General features: G+C 38.3%; 1 protein-coding gene across 3 annotated transcripts in view; it reads right to left on the minus strand.

The window, feature by feature from the left end:
* The window catches only part of TMEM260 (transmembrane protein 260), a 67,513-nt gene extending 50,121 nt beyond the window's left edge, over positions 1-17,392 (minus strand). For all 3 annotated transcript variants that reach the window (XM_021701485.2, XM_021701484.2, XM_021701483.2), the window contains exons 1-3: positions 17,133-17,392; positions 12,204-12,235; positions 11,327-11,478 (exon numbers count right to left, since the gene is read on the minus strand). In XM_021701485.2, coding sequence (XP_021557160.1) covers positions 11,327-11,478; positions 12,204-12,235; positions 17,133-17,292 — 344 coding nt within the window. In that variant the 5' untranslated portion in view covers positions 17,293-17,392. The remainder of the gene's footprint in view (positions 1-11,326; positions 11,479-12,203; positions 12,236-17,132) is intronic.
* Between the last annotated feature and the right edge of the window lie 1,480 nt (positions 17,393-18,872).

The following is an 18,872-nucleotide window of genomic DNA, read 5'->3' on the forward strand; positions in this document are numbered from 1 at the left end:
GCTCCTCATGACAACAGACAAGACCTTTTATGATCTGGTCTCAGCCTACCTGCAGCTTCATTTTTTGATACAACCCATCTCATAGTTTGTGTTCTAGCAACACTAAATGAGCTGTAAGTTCCTGCACTTACAAGCTGTCTCTCCTCCATCGCAGCATTTTTTTTGCGGATGAGGTATACTGTTTTGCCTTTATGGGGGTGACTCCCACTGAGATGGTGTTTCCAACTCAGCATAGGCATACCTTTCCAACAAGTTTTTTTTTTTTTTTAAGATTTTATTTATTTATGAGAGAGAGAGAGGGAGAGCGCCCGTCTGCATGAGCTGAGGGAGAAGCAGACTCCTTGCTGAGCAAGGAGCCGACGCAGGACTCGGGGTTCTCCAGGATCATGACCTGAGCTGAAGGCAGCCGCTTAACCGACTGAGCCACTCTGGGACCCCACAAGAAGTTTTGCCTAAAGTATTTTCACTAAGACCAGGGTGTTTGCCCCTTCTCTAGACTCTATTAAATGTATTAAATGGGTACTGAATAGACAGGTTTTTCTATATTTCTAAAACTTTGCAAACCTGAGGAATAGAATTTTTTAACTATAACCTAATCTAAACACAGTAAGGAAATCAGATTTAGGGAACTTAAAATCCTCTAAATAATGAATTACAAAGCCAACAGAATTATTTTTGGACTACTGATATAGCCATTTCAGCATATTCATGCATCTTAAAAATAAGTCTATTTCACTTCACATACATATGTGTGTGTGTCCCTACAAAAGCCTGTTGATTTTTTTGAAAATTAACTGTTTTTCCATCTATATATTTCAGGCATACTTTATCTTTAGTTTTTAATGCTTTTCAAATAACAAAGGTTTCTAATTATCTGACCCAAGTCCAAGCATTTCCAAATAATGCTTTATTATAAAGTTACTTACGCCACTATTTAGAATTTATTCTTTGTTTTTTTAATTGCAAAAAAATTGAAAGAAAAGATGGTTTGGTATTGGGATAAATTTTAAGAACCATGTCCTTTATTGTTGCTGTGCTTTACTATTATAAAAATGGTGTCTTAGTAACCAATGAAATTGAGGGAAAAATTAAAGGATTTGTTTAGATTTTGTTACATTAATTTTTATTACATTAATTTTTGTTACATTGATTTTTTAAAAATAAAGTGATGTCCATATGGATATATCTTACAGAAACTAAGGAATAATCATTTTTCTACCCCATACTTTTTTTTTTTAAGATTTGAGAGAAAGAGAAAGAGAGAGAGTGCAGGAGAGGGGGCAGAAGGAGAGGGAGAGTCTCAAGCACACCACAGTGATCAGGATCTGAGCCACCAAGAGTTGGAGGCTTAACCAACTTTGCCACCCAGGCACCTCTCCACCCTGTACTTTAATTCAAGTGGTTAAATATTCTTTTGGCAAGAGTATAGAAATCATAATTTATTTAAAATAATTTTGTATTACTTTATTCCTTGTCTATAAAATACATATTTCAAAGGAAATGAGAAAATACAGGTTTATACTCATATTGCCTTTTGCATACTGACGTGTAAATAAAGTCCCTTACATTTTCTCATGTTTTTCTGAAATTTCAAACAAAACACCTCAAATTTTTCCTCTTATGTCTTACTGAGCCAAATATCAATGAGCCACCCATATCAATAAGTCACTGCAAGTCTGAGATAGAAGACATTAAATGTTCAGAAGATTTACCTAAGTGATATTGTAAAAATCACATTGATGAATATGTCTGAAGGCAAATCTAATTTTTAAACATGTTAAGCAAACAAGATGACTGAACAAATCCTTCTATTATCTGTTTATGTGTATCTTTAAAAAAGTGTTTTGTATGAATCCACAGAATATCTTTAGAGCCTCCAATGAGTCCATTGTCTATTCTGATTGCTGGGGTCTTTGTTATTTTATGAGACTGGCCAAATATCCCTCTCAATGAAGGGTGTTCCAGAGTGAATGATTAGACAAGTTAGTTGTAATCTCTTTTGGGGAGTAATTCTAACCAGAACAACACATACTCCACAATTTTTTTTTTTTCCCTGAAAAGGCTATAACAGATATTTATAATTTCGGGGGGTGAGGGGATGCAGAGTTAAATTATGTAAGTAGAAGGAAACACTATTTATATACTTTACTGAATGCAATACTGTTAAGTGAATTGGTAATCCAAATTTCTGGCTAAGTAATCTTTCTTTTAAAAACATATGGAAGGAATGTCCAATCTGACATTATTCCTTAAGCATGAGTTTTAAATGAAATGGTTGTTCTGAGCCCACAAAATGAGCTGTTCGGCATCATCCAGAAAGTCAGATATACAGATGGACTATAAATATAAGTAGCTCCAAAATAAGGCAAAACAATTGTCATCTGCCCATAGACTCAGTCTGATTTTTTTTCTAAATGAAAATGACATAATCAAAAACACCATTGTGTTTTCACTTGGCAATCCAAGAGTCCTACTTTTCATTTTCATTGTATTCTTTTGAATAAACATGCTTATTATTATTATTTTTTTATTTTTTATTTTTATTTATTTATTTGAGAGAGAGAGAGCACATGAGAGGAGGAAGGGTCAGAGGGAGAAGCAGGCTCCCCGCTGAGCAGGGAGCCCGATGCGGGACTCGATCCAGGGACTCCAGGATCATGACCTGAGCCGAAGGCAGTCGCTTAACCAACTGAGCCACCCAGGCGCCCCCATGCTTATTATTTTTTACAAAGCAACTAAGGAGTTAGTGAATTTAATTTTTATCTACACTTAACGTGCTAAAGTGACATCTTAAAATGAGCTCACTAAATTAAAAGATACACATTTTTCTACTGACACTGATGAAACTACTTCAACAAAAAAGAGAAGAGAAATTCAAATGAGGTTATGAACAAAAATAAGAAGTCTTTTCACCAGAACTCAAGAATAAATGGCAAAATAGTCTCAACTGTTTTCCATTTTAACTTAAGGACAACTTATGATGAATTAGATACAATATGAGAAAAAATGTTTTCCATTCTTAATTTGATTCTCATAAAGCCTCATAGAAGGAGATCAAAAAAGACATTTCCTTGACTGAAATACATGTTTAGAATCTAACCTAGGGACACCTGGATGGCTCGGCTGGTTAAGCATCTGTCTGCCTTTGCCTCAGGTCGTGATCCCGGGGTCCTGGGATCGAGCCCCGCATCACGCTCTCTGCTCAGTGGGGAACCTGCTTCTCCCTCTACTCCCCACTCGTGCCCTCTGTCGCTATCTCTGTCTCTCTGTCTCTCTCTCTCTCAAATAAATAAATAAAATCTTACAAAAAACCAGAATCTAACCTGACTTATAGAAGATAATATCTTATGAGGCTATATGAAGAAATGATCGCATACTTACAACACCATCACTGTGATCATTTTAATAACACAACCACTATATTGTAAAAGATAGTTATATCTCAGTACTAACAATCAAAATCAAGTTTTCACACTGTGAGAGAGGTATGCTGAATTTAAGGGCTCATACTAATGGCGTAAAGCAACGACACAGATGATTCATAACATCAAATAATCTAAAAATCATTGAAGTATGTTTTATGTAAATAAAAATATTTTTATGTGACACGTAAAATATATTTCCCAGTGTATCTGCAGTAAGTAAATCTTCCTAATTGCTTTTTGCTTGGGTTAACACTAACATCATGTAGTTCACATTCTAGTAAAGCACAGTGGTTAGTCAACAGAGAAAGATACACCAAGAGTATGACAGACAGCACGGGACGGGTGGTAAAGTATTTAAAATTTCACCCAGATAACACAAATAACAAAAATTCTCCACGGAGGTAAGGAATATGGGGTAAGGATTAAGATCATCCTAAAGAATGTGAAGCTCAGAATTCTATGGTTGATACATAACTGCCTTCTTTTTGGTCCACAAAATCCATGAAACCTAGATGAGATTCCTAGGAAAGGGACTGATTGTGCAGGAGTTTTCTCATTGATGCAATACTCTTCATCTGTTGACACAATGGATAAATCGGGAGGTTACACTTTGTACCATTGACACAGGTTTGCTATTGATGATAAGGTGTATTTTTCTTTCCACTACGTGGTATTCGATTTTCATGTGTAGTCACATGTTTGTCTAACCCTCAATCAAAAGGCAAGTAACAGAAACCTGAAATTCTTTCAGAACACACATTTGACGTGCCTCATAAAATTCACGAATGTATTTGTCTTCAGTGTTACTTGCATGCAAAGGGCCCAACATGGAGGGTACACCGCCCTCCTTCTATGCTGCAAACTCCTGCTTGAAGGCAGTAGGATCGAGTAAGCAGGCCACAATGCAGCCTCTGAGACTGATTATTAAATAAATTACTATTAGTGTCAACTCATATTGATGACTAAAAAAAAATGTAATGGATTACGGGGAGGAAGTAAGGTAAAGCAGGACACAACAGCAAATCTACCACCCCCATCCTCCCGGAGTTCTTATCTTTCTGGGTCTTGTTCATGAAAATATACAAATGTTACCTTCTGGCTCAATCACATAATCAACACCCATATATTTATCTCTTCTGTGTACCTGGAAAAAGTTCAAACTGGGAAGCTAGCTACTGCCAAGCCTCTCTTTCCATGGCAGTTCACTCAACCCAGTGGCAGCAAATACGCATTAAGCATCTAATATGTTCCAGATACTCTGTGGGCAAATTATAGCCAGTAGCCATTTAGAAAACAGTAGAACCTAAACTTTCCTGTTCATTTTAAAGCTTGGACCTAATCAACATAAGTCAATCATTTAGGGCATGGTATATTAAAGTTACATCTTGGAAGCTGCCACCACTGCACCTAAAGAAATGTAAAACACTTCCACCTTTAATAAACTTGCAAATAATCCCTTTTCCCACATTTTATAAAAATTTACTTCCACTCCAGATAAAATTCTCCCAAGATGTGTTCTATTTCACGAGATTCAATCAAAAGTAAAACTGGTTCCGGCCTGAAGTTTCAGCTACATAAATACCAACTACCAGTACACTAAAAGGAAAAGTACAAAGTATTATTCCTGATTTTAAACCACTAAATAACACTGGGAAAAAAAAAAACTGTAGTCTTAAAAAAAAAAAAAAAAAAAAAACCCAAACTGACACAGAGGGAGTAAGATTATGAATAGCTTCCGAAAATAAGATAAAATCACACAATTCCCATTAAAATTCAGATTTATGCATTAACCAATAAATAATAAAGTTACTCAAGGTTTAGAACAACTCCTTTTATTATATCTCATCAGCTTCTACCTAATTATCCAAAAGAAAAAACCCTGGGCTTTCTAAGAATCAACATCATACACCTTACTTTTTTTACTAAGTTCTCATGGTATGCCAAATAACTTGCACAATGGGAGCCAATTTCTTCTGAAAGCACAGCCTGGTTTAAAATAACTCCCAAATTACAAATTTTCATATTTTGTTCGAAATGTTTAAAGACACAGAAGACCTCAAATTACCTTGTGACTCAAGCTTGACAGTGTTATTTTGTATTCAACAGCAAACCTGAATGGTTAAAAAGTACATTCCAGCATATTGTTCTCAAAGGCCCTGGCCTTGGCTTGTCATCACACTAAGTCCCTTTTCACTCAAAACTTAGAAGATGCTGCATACATTTTGAAACATTAAGATACTAAACGTATGGGAGGTAAACTTAAAAGATCCAAATAACTAAAATCAGCCGAATGAGGGTATGAAACTGTTTTCATCGGCAACACTAACCAACTCAATAAACAATAGAGATTTAATATTAAGTAGTCTTATCATGCAAAGTTATGAAAGCATATCTTAATACTTCAATTCCTGAAGACCACTTTCTGTTTTTATGGCTTTGAAAAGTAGCACATCTATCGGAGTTACGATCTAGAATTTTATTTGTAATTTTAAGAAATACATGCATTTATTATTACAGCCGTAATGACTGATGACTAGTTCCAGTGGCAAAATCTCGGCAGGAAACAGATTTAGCAATTTGAATGTTTTATAAGTTTTTGTAATTGAGGAAACTTTTCATAATCTGACATTTGTTAAAACCACTTATTAGAAATTATGCAGCACAGTAGCTGTGGAAATATGAGCTAGCTTCACAATTATAAAGTCAGCCTATGTAGCCCTTTCCTATTGTATATAGTGGCATAAACCCCACAGCGGCCTATCAGCTAACTGGCAGGCAGGGGGCTGCTCTATTCAAAGTGAGAGATACAAGCTGCAGGGCAAAAACCTGGCAGCTCCCATCTGACCCCACAATCCCCTACTGGTGACAGCTCCAAGCTCCATGGCAAATTAGGCCTTCTCATATTACAATTGGAGAAGACAGATTCCATTAGCAGTATCTGAAATTGAGTGGAGAGCTGCACTGTTATCAGACTTGACTCATAAGCACTGCTATTAATCAGAGCTATGATAGCATTTATATATTTCAAGCTATCTGCTGCCTCTGTGATATTCTGCTACAAAGGGTTGATGGGACTTAGGAAAGTGAACAATAGAGCTTTCTGGGAAAAGCAGAGTAAATCAAGAAAGTCTATGACTTCCGCACATTCTGAAGGGATTGTGGTTTACATAAATTTTCTCCCAATTGGAGATTGAGCTCTTCCTCATCTTACACATGGGATTTAGTTGTCACTCAATGGTAACAGCTGTGAAAAGGTGAAGCGGCCCACCGCTCAGAATATTGCCTTCGCTTTTAAAGCAATTAACCCATGAACAGGAGGATACCTGGTGATATCAAAGGGATTAGGCCAGGCAGTGCATTATTAACATTTCCTTGAACTAATTCTAACTCTGACTAGCTGTCAGAAAAGACTCTACAGTCTTAAAAAAGAGTTTTTGCCCTGCTTTTTTCCCCTTCAAAATGAAGTGCTGCTATTTGAGCCTAATATGTCCCTCTACTTAGAAGAAAATGCAAATGAACCAAGCTCTTAATATGCTTAAGCAGTCTGAGTCTATGCAATTTTTATACAAGTATGAGAGAAATATATGATCAATTAACCAGGGATCAAGACAGATATTCTCCTGAATGGAAATTAATGCTCCAGTACTTTCCATTCTTCTTCAACTACAAAAACTTGGTGACTATTTGTTACTTCTGCATAGTTACCTCTGAAATTAGGAAGAGCTTGACATTCTTCTCTATGGCAATAATCTAAAATACTCTGTGAGCTGGAAAATCCAAATGTCCCTTAAGCAGGAGATTCTACATTCTCTAAGGTATGGCATTTTAATTTCCTATTCTTTATTGAATGGAATCTTAGCTGGAGCTATAAGAATCGCAGACACAGTGCTCCGAATCAAGTATTCCTCCTCCAAAAGTTTAATCAAATTAATTTTTAGCAGCAGCATAACATTTAGAATTGTATCACTTACAAAAAATAAAATACTGGCACAAAAGGATCTGCCAGAAGATATTTAAATATCACTGAAATTGGTTGTCGGTTGTTTGTAGTGAGCAGGCACGGTTTCACTATACCTTCAATTATCATTAATATTCATGTATTCTAGGTAACCTGGTTGACATGAAGAGATCTGATTTCTTACTGTACAATGTTAATGGTGTTAGAAAGTTTTTTAATGCAAGTTTCCTAAGACAGTACCTTCTAGAAAAAAATATTTGCAAAACTCTTTATTCAATGGTTAGTGACTTTGTCTTAATTTCTTTAAGTAAACACTGAATTTTGATTATAAAAACTAAAATAGTTTTACTTTCGATTCACAAGAGTCCTCAACAAACACTGTTGAATGAATTCTTCCATACTTCCATTTGGCCCACAATAGTTTGGAAAGGATATGCTGACTCTCAAGCCTACTGAGAGTAGATTTCCTGCCCTGGACCCTACTAAAATACATGATACAAGATATGCCCTCATCTGAGATCATAAGCAATTAAAATCTTCCCTGAGGGAAAGAATTTTTATACAATGCTATCAACATACTCCATTCTCTTTTAGTGATACCAGAGCATAAGAAATGTAAGCATGTTGATGTTGCGAGACAGTGATTTCAGGGCTCCTTCCTTATTAAGTATATAGGACCTAGTTTGAGGTTGCTTAGAAAATAAGTTTGAAATTCAAGTACTAAGCAATGCTAAATCCCATTCATATTAGTGACTTACCTGAGCTGTAACTTTTTAAATTCTGTATTAATAGGATTTGCGAATTTCAAAGGTGACACTTTAGATATCGTACCATCAAAACTTAAAAATCATTTACTTCAATGGCCTTGAAAGAGAAAAATCCCAGTTCCTACAAATCCCTGTGTTATGTAGTCTTAAAAACACAGATGTACACATTAATAAAATGAATACTGTTTCATAGAAATGAAATGTATTAAACTCCCTTCACATAGTGAATGCTGAAAAATACCCCTGAAGGGGACAATACATAAATACATACAGAAACAACTGCCACAATCTTACTATTTTTAATTCAATAAAGTATAGTGACGCATACAGCTTTCAAAGTGCTCTTTTACTCCCATGCTTTCTACATTAGGGCGAAGCGAATATACATGAGTTCTTGTCAACCATTAGGAAAGACTGACCAAAAAATGCAGTGTTAATGACATCTTACGGCTCTTAAAAGCAAGAGAAAGATGCAAGGAAAGCAAAAATTACATAGTAATTGGAAACAACGAATAAATTGTTCTTTCAATCTAAGTCATGTTTACTGAAAAAAATGGAGCTTTTTACATCAACACATTTAAACAGAAATTTGCTTTTAAAATACAATCTTTGTTTAAAAGGTTCAGAAGGTCTTTATGTCCACCCCAAGAGCTAAATATAGTGAATGCCATGTGAACAATTACCTGAAAAAAACCTAAACCTGTTAAAAGAATTAATTTACTGCGCACCAGTCAGCGCTAATCCTACGTGTACAGTAATGTTCTCTGAAGTGATGGGGGGAGAGAAAGAATAAAACTGTTTCCTGGATCAAAACCCTCCAATATTCCACAACAAAACAGAATGACGATTTGGCCTGTCGATGAATAAAGTAGTCAAATGTCTCCTCAACAAATTCTGATAAAGGAGGCAACCTGTAAAGGAACACATTTACCGGACGCTGGGCTGGAAAAAAAGCTGTCACTGTACTGGCTGCACAGGAACTGTGTCCTGCTGTTGGGTTTATATTCACAGAAGAAAGGTTTTAAAGGTTAAGTTCAGGTCATACAACAAATGAAATTGTAACAAGCCAGCTGACATTGTATAATGTCTTCTTCCACTCAATCAATAGGCTACTGTTAGTCCTATTACCATAGAGATGGCTTGCTCTCTCCTGAAGGGTGTCTATTGTTTGACAAAACAGATTTGCCACTTGAACTAGGTTGTTCCCAGAGGACGTGTACCTTGTCAATTATTTGTATTCAAAATAATGAAGTATTTTCATATTAAAATGTATGTAGGAGATAATATTGTGGGATCCCTTTTCTGAAAGAAAGCAACTTTCCCAAGTACAATATTACCAAAACATTCTGAAAACCACTCAAATATCCAGTTTAGTCATATTAAGGGTTTTTGATTTAAAGCCTATTCAGCAAATATACAAATTTACCATTAAGACTGTATTTAAAAAAAAAAAGGATCACAGGTTAAGTGTGCTAATCTAAAACCCATTATAATCAAGCATGATAATAAAAGCTATTTTAAAATGTAGACAACTCAAAGGAAAATTATTGTCCAAAGCTATTTGGATTCTGTAAATATTTTTATGTATGATTTTTACAGTGGTTTTCATGTGGAATGGTATCACCAATTAATATATTGAAAAGCATGGAAAAGTTTTAGAGAACAAATCACTTTATTTGCATAAGAGCTTTTTATAGCCACATAGCATTTAAATATATGTTATAGAAATGATCTTCTAAAATATAAATAAAAAATAAATAAAATAAAATAAATTACAGATGAACTACTAAAATAAATACAGGTATTAATTTTCTTTAAATGCCTTTGTCTTAAATGTCTTGTGAAGATTATTAATTCATACATTCAATACAAGACAAGTAGTTCTACCTTTCAACCTAGATATTTAAAAATGTTAAAGATCAGTTTTTTCTCTCAATAAAAATAACGATAAATTCTTAATTATAAAAGACTCAGGAGAAACAATTCTAAAGAAGATTACTCTAATCATTTAGAAAAAGAAAGTATTCATAATACTAATCAATCCAAGCACAGATGTTATTTTCAACATTTCATTCTGAAAGATTGGCTATCACTGAAAAGCTGTAACTGAAATAAAAATGAATTAAATAATGTAGATACAAATGTAGTAAATGATCAACAGTTACAACATCTGAATCTGAAAGCTTTCCACAAATAAATTTAAAAGTAAGCTTTAGGGTTATAATTATGTTAACTTTTACCTTTCCATAAATAATTAAAGAGGAAATTTAGAAAGAATTTAGTCAAAGGGCAATTTTATGACTAACGCAAATAAAAACATTAGTCTCCAAAAACGGCGTTTGAAATTGTCTATTCAAATTATACTATATTTACATACAAAAATTTGTTTTTATAATAAAAACTGCAGCAGTTTTTGAAAGAAGTGTTTTAATTTGCTTCTCCCTTTGCAGGAAGTGTAACTTGTATTTTTTAACTATAATCTCCTTAGGCATAGGTTAGACTGGTTAAGAATGAAGGAGTCAGAAGCAGCAAAGACAAATTAAGTTTACCAACATCCTAAACTAATGACCCATTTTTTAAAAGCAAGGTAGCCTTCCAAACGAAGAAAACCTTCCATCAGTGAAGTATGTGGGGTCTAATTTGCCTACCTTATTAGGAACAACGTGAAACCTTACCAAAACCATATCCCAAACTGATTTCCTTAGTTAACAGCCTCATTTCAAAGAGTATACAACATGTGCATATTTAGGATACAGTATAATTAGGTATTAGCTCTGGACCTGATAGGCAGCTGCCCATCAGCAACACTGTAATTAAATGATATTTATCATTTACCAAAAGATGACCTTCATATTGTTGAATTAAACTGGCCCATCTGCATCTTCATAAAATGACAAACCTTATTAGTTCTGCCTAACCCGAGAACTGTGATAATGAACTGGTGACACCTTGACTCCATTGTAGGAAGCACAACCAACTGTGTAATCACCTGAGGGGTCAAGTGCGTATGGAATTACTGGAAATTAAGAAAGTGTAATCACAGGAGTGATTAGGAAAACCATTCAAGCAACGTAAGAGTTTTGGTTTTGGGGTTTTATTTAATGCCTGCACTTAGGCCATCAGAACGCTCCATCTCCAATTAGCCAAAATTAATTTTAACTCATCAACTACTTTACCTGAAAACGGTGAAAAAAAGTAACGACGCAGCTACTGCTCCAAACAAGCCACACAGAAGATTGACGCGGTAGGCAACTGAACCAAAAGGAAAGAGCATAATTGCCAGTTTAGCCACCAGCGTGAACAAAGGATAGCCAGGAGGATGGGCAACCTATGGAAAAATCAGCGAGTTAGAAGGTTTTCACCTCCTACTAAAGAGTCACACTGGCTTTAATTGCAAAGTAGCCCTTTGCTCGGGCAAGTATAAAGATTAAGAGGCAATGTCTACATGTTTGAACAGTGGTTTTCTATTGTAATCCTTTTGTGCCAATACAAATAAATATTTTCTTTAGCGGATTTGGCAGCGTCTATCACATGGTGTGTCACCTAGAGAAAGGGTGACATATTTCATTGTCAGTTCTTAAGCAGTTTGTTCTCTGGGTTCACAGTACATTAGGGTCATTTAAAAGGCTACTGAAAAAAAGCAGGTTCTGAAATTTCGTATTGGTTAGGAAGTTGAAAGACCACACTGCTATCGGATTACCACCATGCTGACAGTCCTAAGGTCTTGCCTAAAGGGATCATGCACCATAATAAAGTTTATTAAATAATAAACTTATTAAAACTGTTAACCCGATTTATTTTATTCTCCATAGCTTATACAAAATTTGGGGTGATAATAAGCCAGCTACTGTATATATAGTAAAGGCTTTGCTTTATAATTTAGCTTAATTGGATTTAAAACTTAAAGTAAATTGTCACGTACTGTACTTATAAGTTACTAAAAACTGGGGTTTGAAAATAAATTAATCTACTTTACTCCATGCTTAATTAAACTTTCTTAATTCCTAAAACTGTTAATGAGAGCATTGATTAAACAATAAAACTAATACTTACTCCAAGCTCATGTGCAGCTGTGATCAGTTCCCCTGTGAAAAAATAATGTAAAACCAATAATTACTATTAGAAAATGACACTCCTCCAAAGTTTTCAAAATCCAAATGCTTGCACTGGGGTTTTGCATTAATTTGACTGGATAAAACTGTAAATCTGTAGAGATTTAACAGCATGAAATAGTCTAAGGATATTTTCTCCCTTAGGTCTTACTGAACAAATGATCTTTGATAGTTTTTAATAACTGGTCAGTGGAAACATAGGTGAATTCTGGTTTTTAAAAAGTGCTTATTTTCCTTCCTAAAAGTTGTGCACACTTGCAAATATACAAAAACTCTTATAGAATATAAGTGTAATATGCTGTAATGTCCCTCAAGAATTTAGTATAAAAATATCTACAAAGATGCAACTTTATGATAATGTAAAATGTGCAGACCTCTGAGGCTTGGACACTCCATAACATGTACCATTCTGCTCTAAACTGGCATTTGAAAACCTTCTCTACATTAATTATGTCGGGTATCTTCAAATAATTGCCGAGTACTTATTAGCTCCAGGCTATTTTGGTAAGCTCTGACTACCGTAATACATTTCTGCAAACCACTAAATCATTATGTTATTTACATAGTCCTTTGTAATTCCTCACCATCAGCGATTATTTCTAAAATTATGATGCAGTAATTCAATGTCTATTTGTTAATATTTTAAGTATTCAGAGCACAGGTACTATTTCTGATTCATTCCTGTGCACTGTAATACAGGACAATGTAAGAAGTCAATGTTGATGGTTTATGAAAGTTACTAGTATCTATTAGGAAATGTATTAATGTCCATTTTCTATCCTTCGATGGATATCAATGCTTCTTTAATTTCTATTGTCCCAGCCGCAACGTAGATCTTTACCCTCTGGCTAGGGCGACAGCAAGAGCTTTGACCAGTTTTCTACTTCATCTTCATACCGAAATCACCTCTTGCCACCCCACCTCCCCAAAACAGGTTGGATTGTATCGCTAATCCAAAATTTCTCAATGGCTGCTCTCTGCTTACTAAATGAAGTTCAGATTCCTCAGCACAACAGGCTAACCCTCTAAAGGCTTCAAGGTCCCTTTACAAGGCATTTATCAATGAAACCTATGCTCGCCTCAGTCAAATCTGATTACCCACTGTTCCTCTGGAATGGTTCTTTTGCACCTCTTATCACTCATTTTCTCACCCAGTGTTCTCTCCTAAATCCTTCAAGGCCTAGTTCAATTGCCACCTTCTCAGTGACACCTTTATACATACCCCTCCCTAGCCTCCCCCACCAGAATTAATCACTTCTTCCTCCTCCATAGAACCTGCTCTATTTAGCACTTATTTAGATTGCTTTATATTCTAGTTAGTTGTTTTCATTTCTGTCTTTTCTACTAAGTTGAAAATATTATCCTATCCATTTCAGGGGTCTTCAAGACACCACCACCCTTCCCTCCTCTGGTCCCACAAAGAAACTAATTCAAGTCCTGCACACAGAAGTTGACAATAAGACAAATCATACTGTCATCCTTGCTACTCAGACACCCCCATCTTAGGGTGAATGACTGCTTGCCTCATGGAAGCCCCATGAGGGCACCCAAAGACAGATACTGCTTTCCTAAGTCAGTTACTTAGGGATACCTTTTGAGTTTTCTGGAGATATTCAAGAGCAATTTGGAAACCAAAGGCACTTTTTCCATCTTAGGGACTTTTTTAAAGAAATAGTTTATGGTCTAAAAATATTTAAACTAACTTCCCTTTGTAACTACTGTTGACACTTGATAGTTTTACTCCAGAATGGATTAGGCTTGTCTTCAGTCCCAAACCGTTTTAATCAGCTTTTTTGGTATTTCTATAGGTATGATGAAACACAATTAAGTTCAAATTTTCAAAGTCACTATTTATTCTCCTCCACGTAAAATGTATTTAGAATTGCATTTAACATTAAGAAAAATAGCCTACTTTCGCTAACTGCTTTTTACCATTAAAAAATCATGTTATTCTTAAGTTCTGTAGGTACAAAAATTGGGGGAATGTGACAAATTTCCATCACCTACTCTTATCAAACGTTAAACTAAAATCTAAATAGGAAAGATAGCTATTATTCAAAGTCTATAAATGCATCCTTGAAAAAAGCTAAAGGGAAACATTACTCTTAAAATGGACTATGATAAAGAGAAAAGAGAAATGTGACTAGGGGGGAACAAAAGAGCCTCCTGGATGCTCGGTTACTCCCAACCCTTTACCCTAGGGCTTCTTCAAATTTAAGTTCTACTACAACTGCACCAGAATTATCTGGATGCTTTTTAAAAATGAAGATTCCTTGACCAAACCTACCTATATTAAGACCCTCTGGCACTGGGGCTCAAGTTTTGCAGACAATTCTGAGGTACATTCAAGTTTGAGAATTACAGCTTTTCTGTCTGAGATGCAAATGGGTGGCAAGCTCAGAATTGTTAGTGGATGCTTATCCTTTACAAAAACCAGCTCCCTCTGCGTTATACTTTTTATATTAATTATGCAGTTATATGCTCATCTATCAAGTCTGTTACAGACAGTATCCTTAAAATATATGAACACATAAATAAGCTTTGTTTTTCCCAAGAATAACAAATAGATGTGAAGGCAAGATTCCCACACTCTCCTCCAGAGGATCACGAGTATTCCCGCCCATAAATCAACTGAGTATCAAACAGTGCAAGAAATAATTTTGGCAAGGCTACACAATTTGATAGATTTATGGAGTATAATTTAAGGCTTATCAAGAAAAAAAATACATACTTTATACTGGTTTTGAGATGTGTTCTGTTTATTGATAAAAATATATTTCATAAACACAACATTCAAGGAGGACAGTACTTTCAACATATAAACAATATTATCAAAGATATGATTATACAAATTTTACTGGCAAGACTTGGAAAAGTTTATTTATCATTCCCAAAAATGAACACCAAAATATTAGAAGCAACCACTATTTGGCATCAAACTAAACAAATCAGAACACCTAAAAAGTTTGGTAACTCAATGTAAATGGGTAACTTTATTCTACTGGGAAAAAATAACAGTATTAATAAAGACACCAATCAGAGATTTTAAATAGACTTTAAATAACACTATATATGTGATGACGGATTTAACAAAGAACTTAGAGCAGAGGTTAAGAGAGTCTGTTCTAAAGTCAATCTACTTGAGTTCTTTCCTTGACTGCCCCCTGCTTTCTAGCTGTGTGAATTCTGGACACAGCTGAGCCTTAGTTTTGTCAGCTATAAAAGGAAGATACTGATAGTTCCTATCTCACAGGGGTAGTTAACAAAGGACAATCCACGTAAAGCACTTGGAACAGTGCCTGGCATATAGTAAGTGCTCAGTAAGAGTTATTTTTATTCATCCTATCTGAAAACTTCAGGTTCAAAGAACTAGGGTTAAGTATCTGTCAATGTTTTCTTTCTTTTTTTTTAAGGTACAGAACTACTCAATCTTTAAGTAATGCTCTCCCCATTGTCAAAACTCTCACAACTATAGTTATTTCTATTATTCAACGTAAGCCTTGGAAACATGGTAACTCCATTCCCAACTATACTACTGAAACACTGCTCCTATTTGTTCAATAGGACTTGAAAGAATGAAGGCAATGATTTGTATGTAAAAAGAACATCAAGGATCCTCAACGTGGAAGGCAGCCCGGAAGATGGCCCCCACTGATCCCCAACTCCTGCTGTTCTCACTATATAATCCTCTCCCCCGTGAGCGTGGGCTGCATTTACAGACTGTCAAGAATAAAACAGGGCAGTGGTCTATCAATCACTTCCACGACTAGGTTTAGGAAATGACAGCCGTGTCAGTCGAGGATGCCGTCTCTTTCTCTTCACAAGAGTCGGCTTCCCGAGAGACCCACGTGGCGAAGAACCGGACTGAGGTGAGAAGCGAATCCTCTCCCAAGATGAGCCCTGAGAAGACTGCAGCTCCCGCCCACCCCGTGACAACAACCCTGTCCTGAGGAAAGGCACCCAGCCAACCTGCACGGAGATTCCTGATGCACAGGGAAGGCGAGATAATAAACACCTGTTGTTTCAAGCCACTAACTTTGGGGTCATCTTGTTAAGCAGCAAGACGTAACTGTAACTAGTACACTCCTTTTTTTTTTTTTTTCAACCTATAGATTCACCTCGAGAAGTTACAGCACTACCGGCATTATCGGATGGTCACTTAATCTGGCATCAAGACAAAAGCAAACAAAACCAAGCTCTTGCTCCTCTTCCCAAATAGGTAACAAGCCTGTAACAAACACGTAACAATGGCTCATGTGATTTCCGTGGTCCGTACTTTTCTTTTTAATAGAAGCAGCTTGCTTGAAGCCACAGCTGGCTTCCGCTCTTGTAAGCGTTCTCCCTCAAATAGTGTGCGGGGCCGGTTCCTTTTCAACATTCAGGTTTCAACTAAACACCCTGTTCGGAGGCCTTTCCTGGCCAGCCATTCTGAAGGAGGCCCGGGCTGCCCCACGCCCCCACCTATCCCACATTTCCCTCCCACGGGCTGTCGCTGTGCAGTCGGTAGTGTGTGTACTGTCTCTGACCGCCCGAGAACACTCCCCAGGGTACTTGGTCACCACCGCCGTGACTCCTTTTGTCTGGAACACAATAAGGACTCAGGAATGTTTGTGGGCTGAGAAGGAATGGAAAGGGAAAACTCGGGTCCCGAAAAATGACCTGGCCAGGGGCAGGGGTCAGCTAAGTGCCACCAGGCGAAACCAGCAAGCCCCTTCTCCAGAGCCGGAGAACGACAGACACCAGTTACAGGAATGGAAACAGAAGTTGGCCTGGCACGCAGAACCCCGCACGGAGCACGGGCAGGCGGACCGGGGGGCGCGAGCTGACCCACCACGGAGAGGGGTGGGAAGGCGGCCCTGAGATACTTTACCCGAGTCTCCCCCCGGCACCGAGGGGGGCAGCGTGAGGGTGAACACGGCGGCCACGCCGGCGAACACGGCCACGCCGCCGCGGAGGCCCCCGGAGCGCCGCGGCCCCACCCGGGCTGCCCGCCCCCCGGCCGGGCCCCCGCCGTCGCCATGGAGACCCATGGGCCCCCGTGGGGCCGGGGGAAGGAGGCCGCGGCAGGCCCAAGGACTCGGGCGGCCCGGAGCTTTCCCGGCGAGAGGCGAGCACAGCCCGCGCGGAGGCTTCCGGGTCGGGCCTCGGCCCGCTCCCCGGACCGCACCTTCCTCCGCCGGGCGCGGGGAGAGGACGCGGCCCGCCTGGCGTCATCCTGCCGGGGGTTCGGTGGTAGCGCGCCACGCGCTGGGACCCACGGGAGTATAATGTGCTTTACAGTCGCCCACCACGAGCAAGAGCCTTCTCTTAAGAAAGCAAGCCTGGGCGCGGGACTACCATCTCTACGCCCCCCACACACACTGACTTGGTCGGGTCTGACAGAGACGGAGCGGGGTCGCAAACCGGGGTGCGCCAGGGCCGCCTCTGCCCCCGCTGGTGTGGGGTGGAACTACACCGGAGGGCCGCGGACGCCCGCCCAAGCCGCCCGGTGCCAGAGCCCGGGAAAGTGTGCGCGCAGCGTGCGCGAAGCCCGCCAATACATCGCGTCAACCGCATGTTTACTACGATTAATTACAAGCCCGTGTGCGAATTATTAAATCGCTGAGTTACTTTCAGAGAGATTAAAATACGCTGGTTGGTCTATTTTTTTCCTTATACCACGAGGAAAACTCAACCGGTGAGTTGAGAAACTTGAGTTTCTGTGTTAATACCAATAATTCGTATCCTGCTAAAGTTGTCTCCTGCTTTGATGAACGGGTATTGCGGTGGAGCTTTGACACAACATGACAAATGAAACGGAGACGCGGTACGCTGTACACGGGTAGCTGCGATGCAAGAAAGAACGGGGACTACAGGACAACCACGTAGCACGGCTCTTAGTAAGATTTTTAAGCTTACATTTTACATTATTATAGTAATTATTCTGAAGTGGGAGGGGGGAGGGCATCCTCTGTGGAATGCATCTCAAAATACACCAAAGATTAGTGACAATCTAAAACGTGTCACAAGTACTCTGAGTGGAACACTTGGTCTCAACTGTGGAGTAACATCCACCTACATAGGCTGCCAGTTGCGCCAGCAATACCTTAGTCTTCCTCAGGTACTTAAATAATACTTTCTCGGCCATATTGGGGGTTCCTGGAGAGCATGGCCGTGTGGTAGGCAGCTTCTAAAATAGCTCCCAGGGCGCCTGGGTGGCTCAGTTGGTTAAGCGACTGCCCTCGGCTCAGGTCATGATCCTGGAGTCCCTGGATCGAGTCCCGCATCGGGCTCCCTGCTCAGCGGGGAGTCTGCTTCTCCCTCTGACCCTCCCCCCTCTCATGCTCTCTCTATCTCATTCTCTCTCTCAAATAAATAAATAAAATCTTTAAGAAAAATAAATAAAATAAAATAAAGTAGCTCCCAATGATCCCCTGACCGCGGGTATTCTTTCCTTTATGTAATCCTTTCTCTGGTGTGGGGGCCAGAGCTCTCAGTATGGTAAGGCATGAGTGATGGATTAGGTTTATAAAATACTGACTTCCATCGTGCTGACACAGGCTGCTTTCTGTTTCTTTTCTGAAAGAGCACGCCAGTGATTCATGCTGACTGAGCCAAGCATGTCCCTTTC

Source organism: Neomonachus schauinslandi, chromosome 9, assembly GCF_002201575.2.
Source record: "Neomonachus schauinslandi chromosome 9, ASM220157v2, whole genome shotgun sequence".
Classification (NCBI taxonomy): domain Eukaryota; kingdom Metazoa; phylum Chordata; class Mammalia; order Carnivora; family Phocidae; genus Neomonachus; species Neomonachus schauinslandi.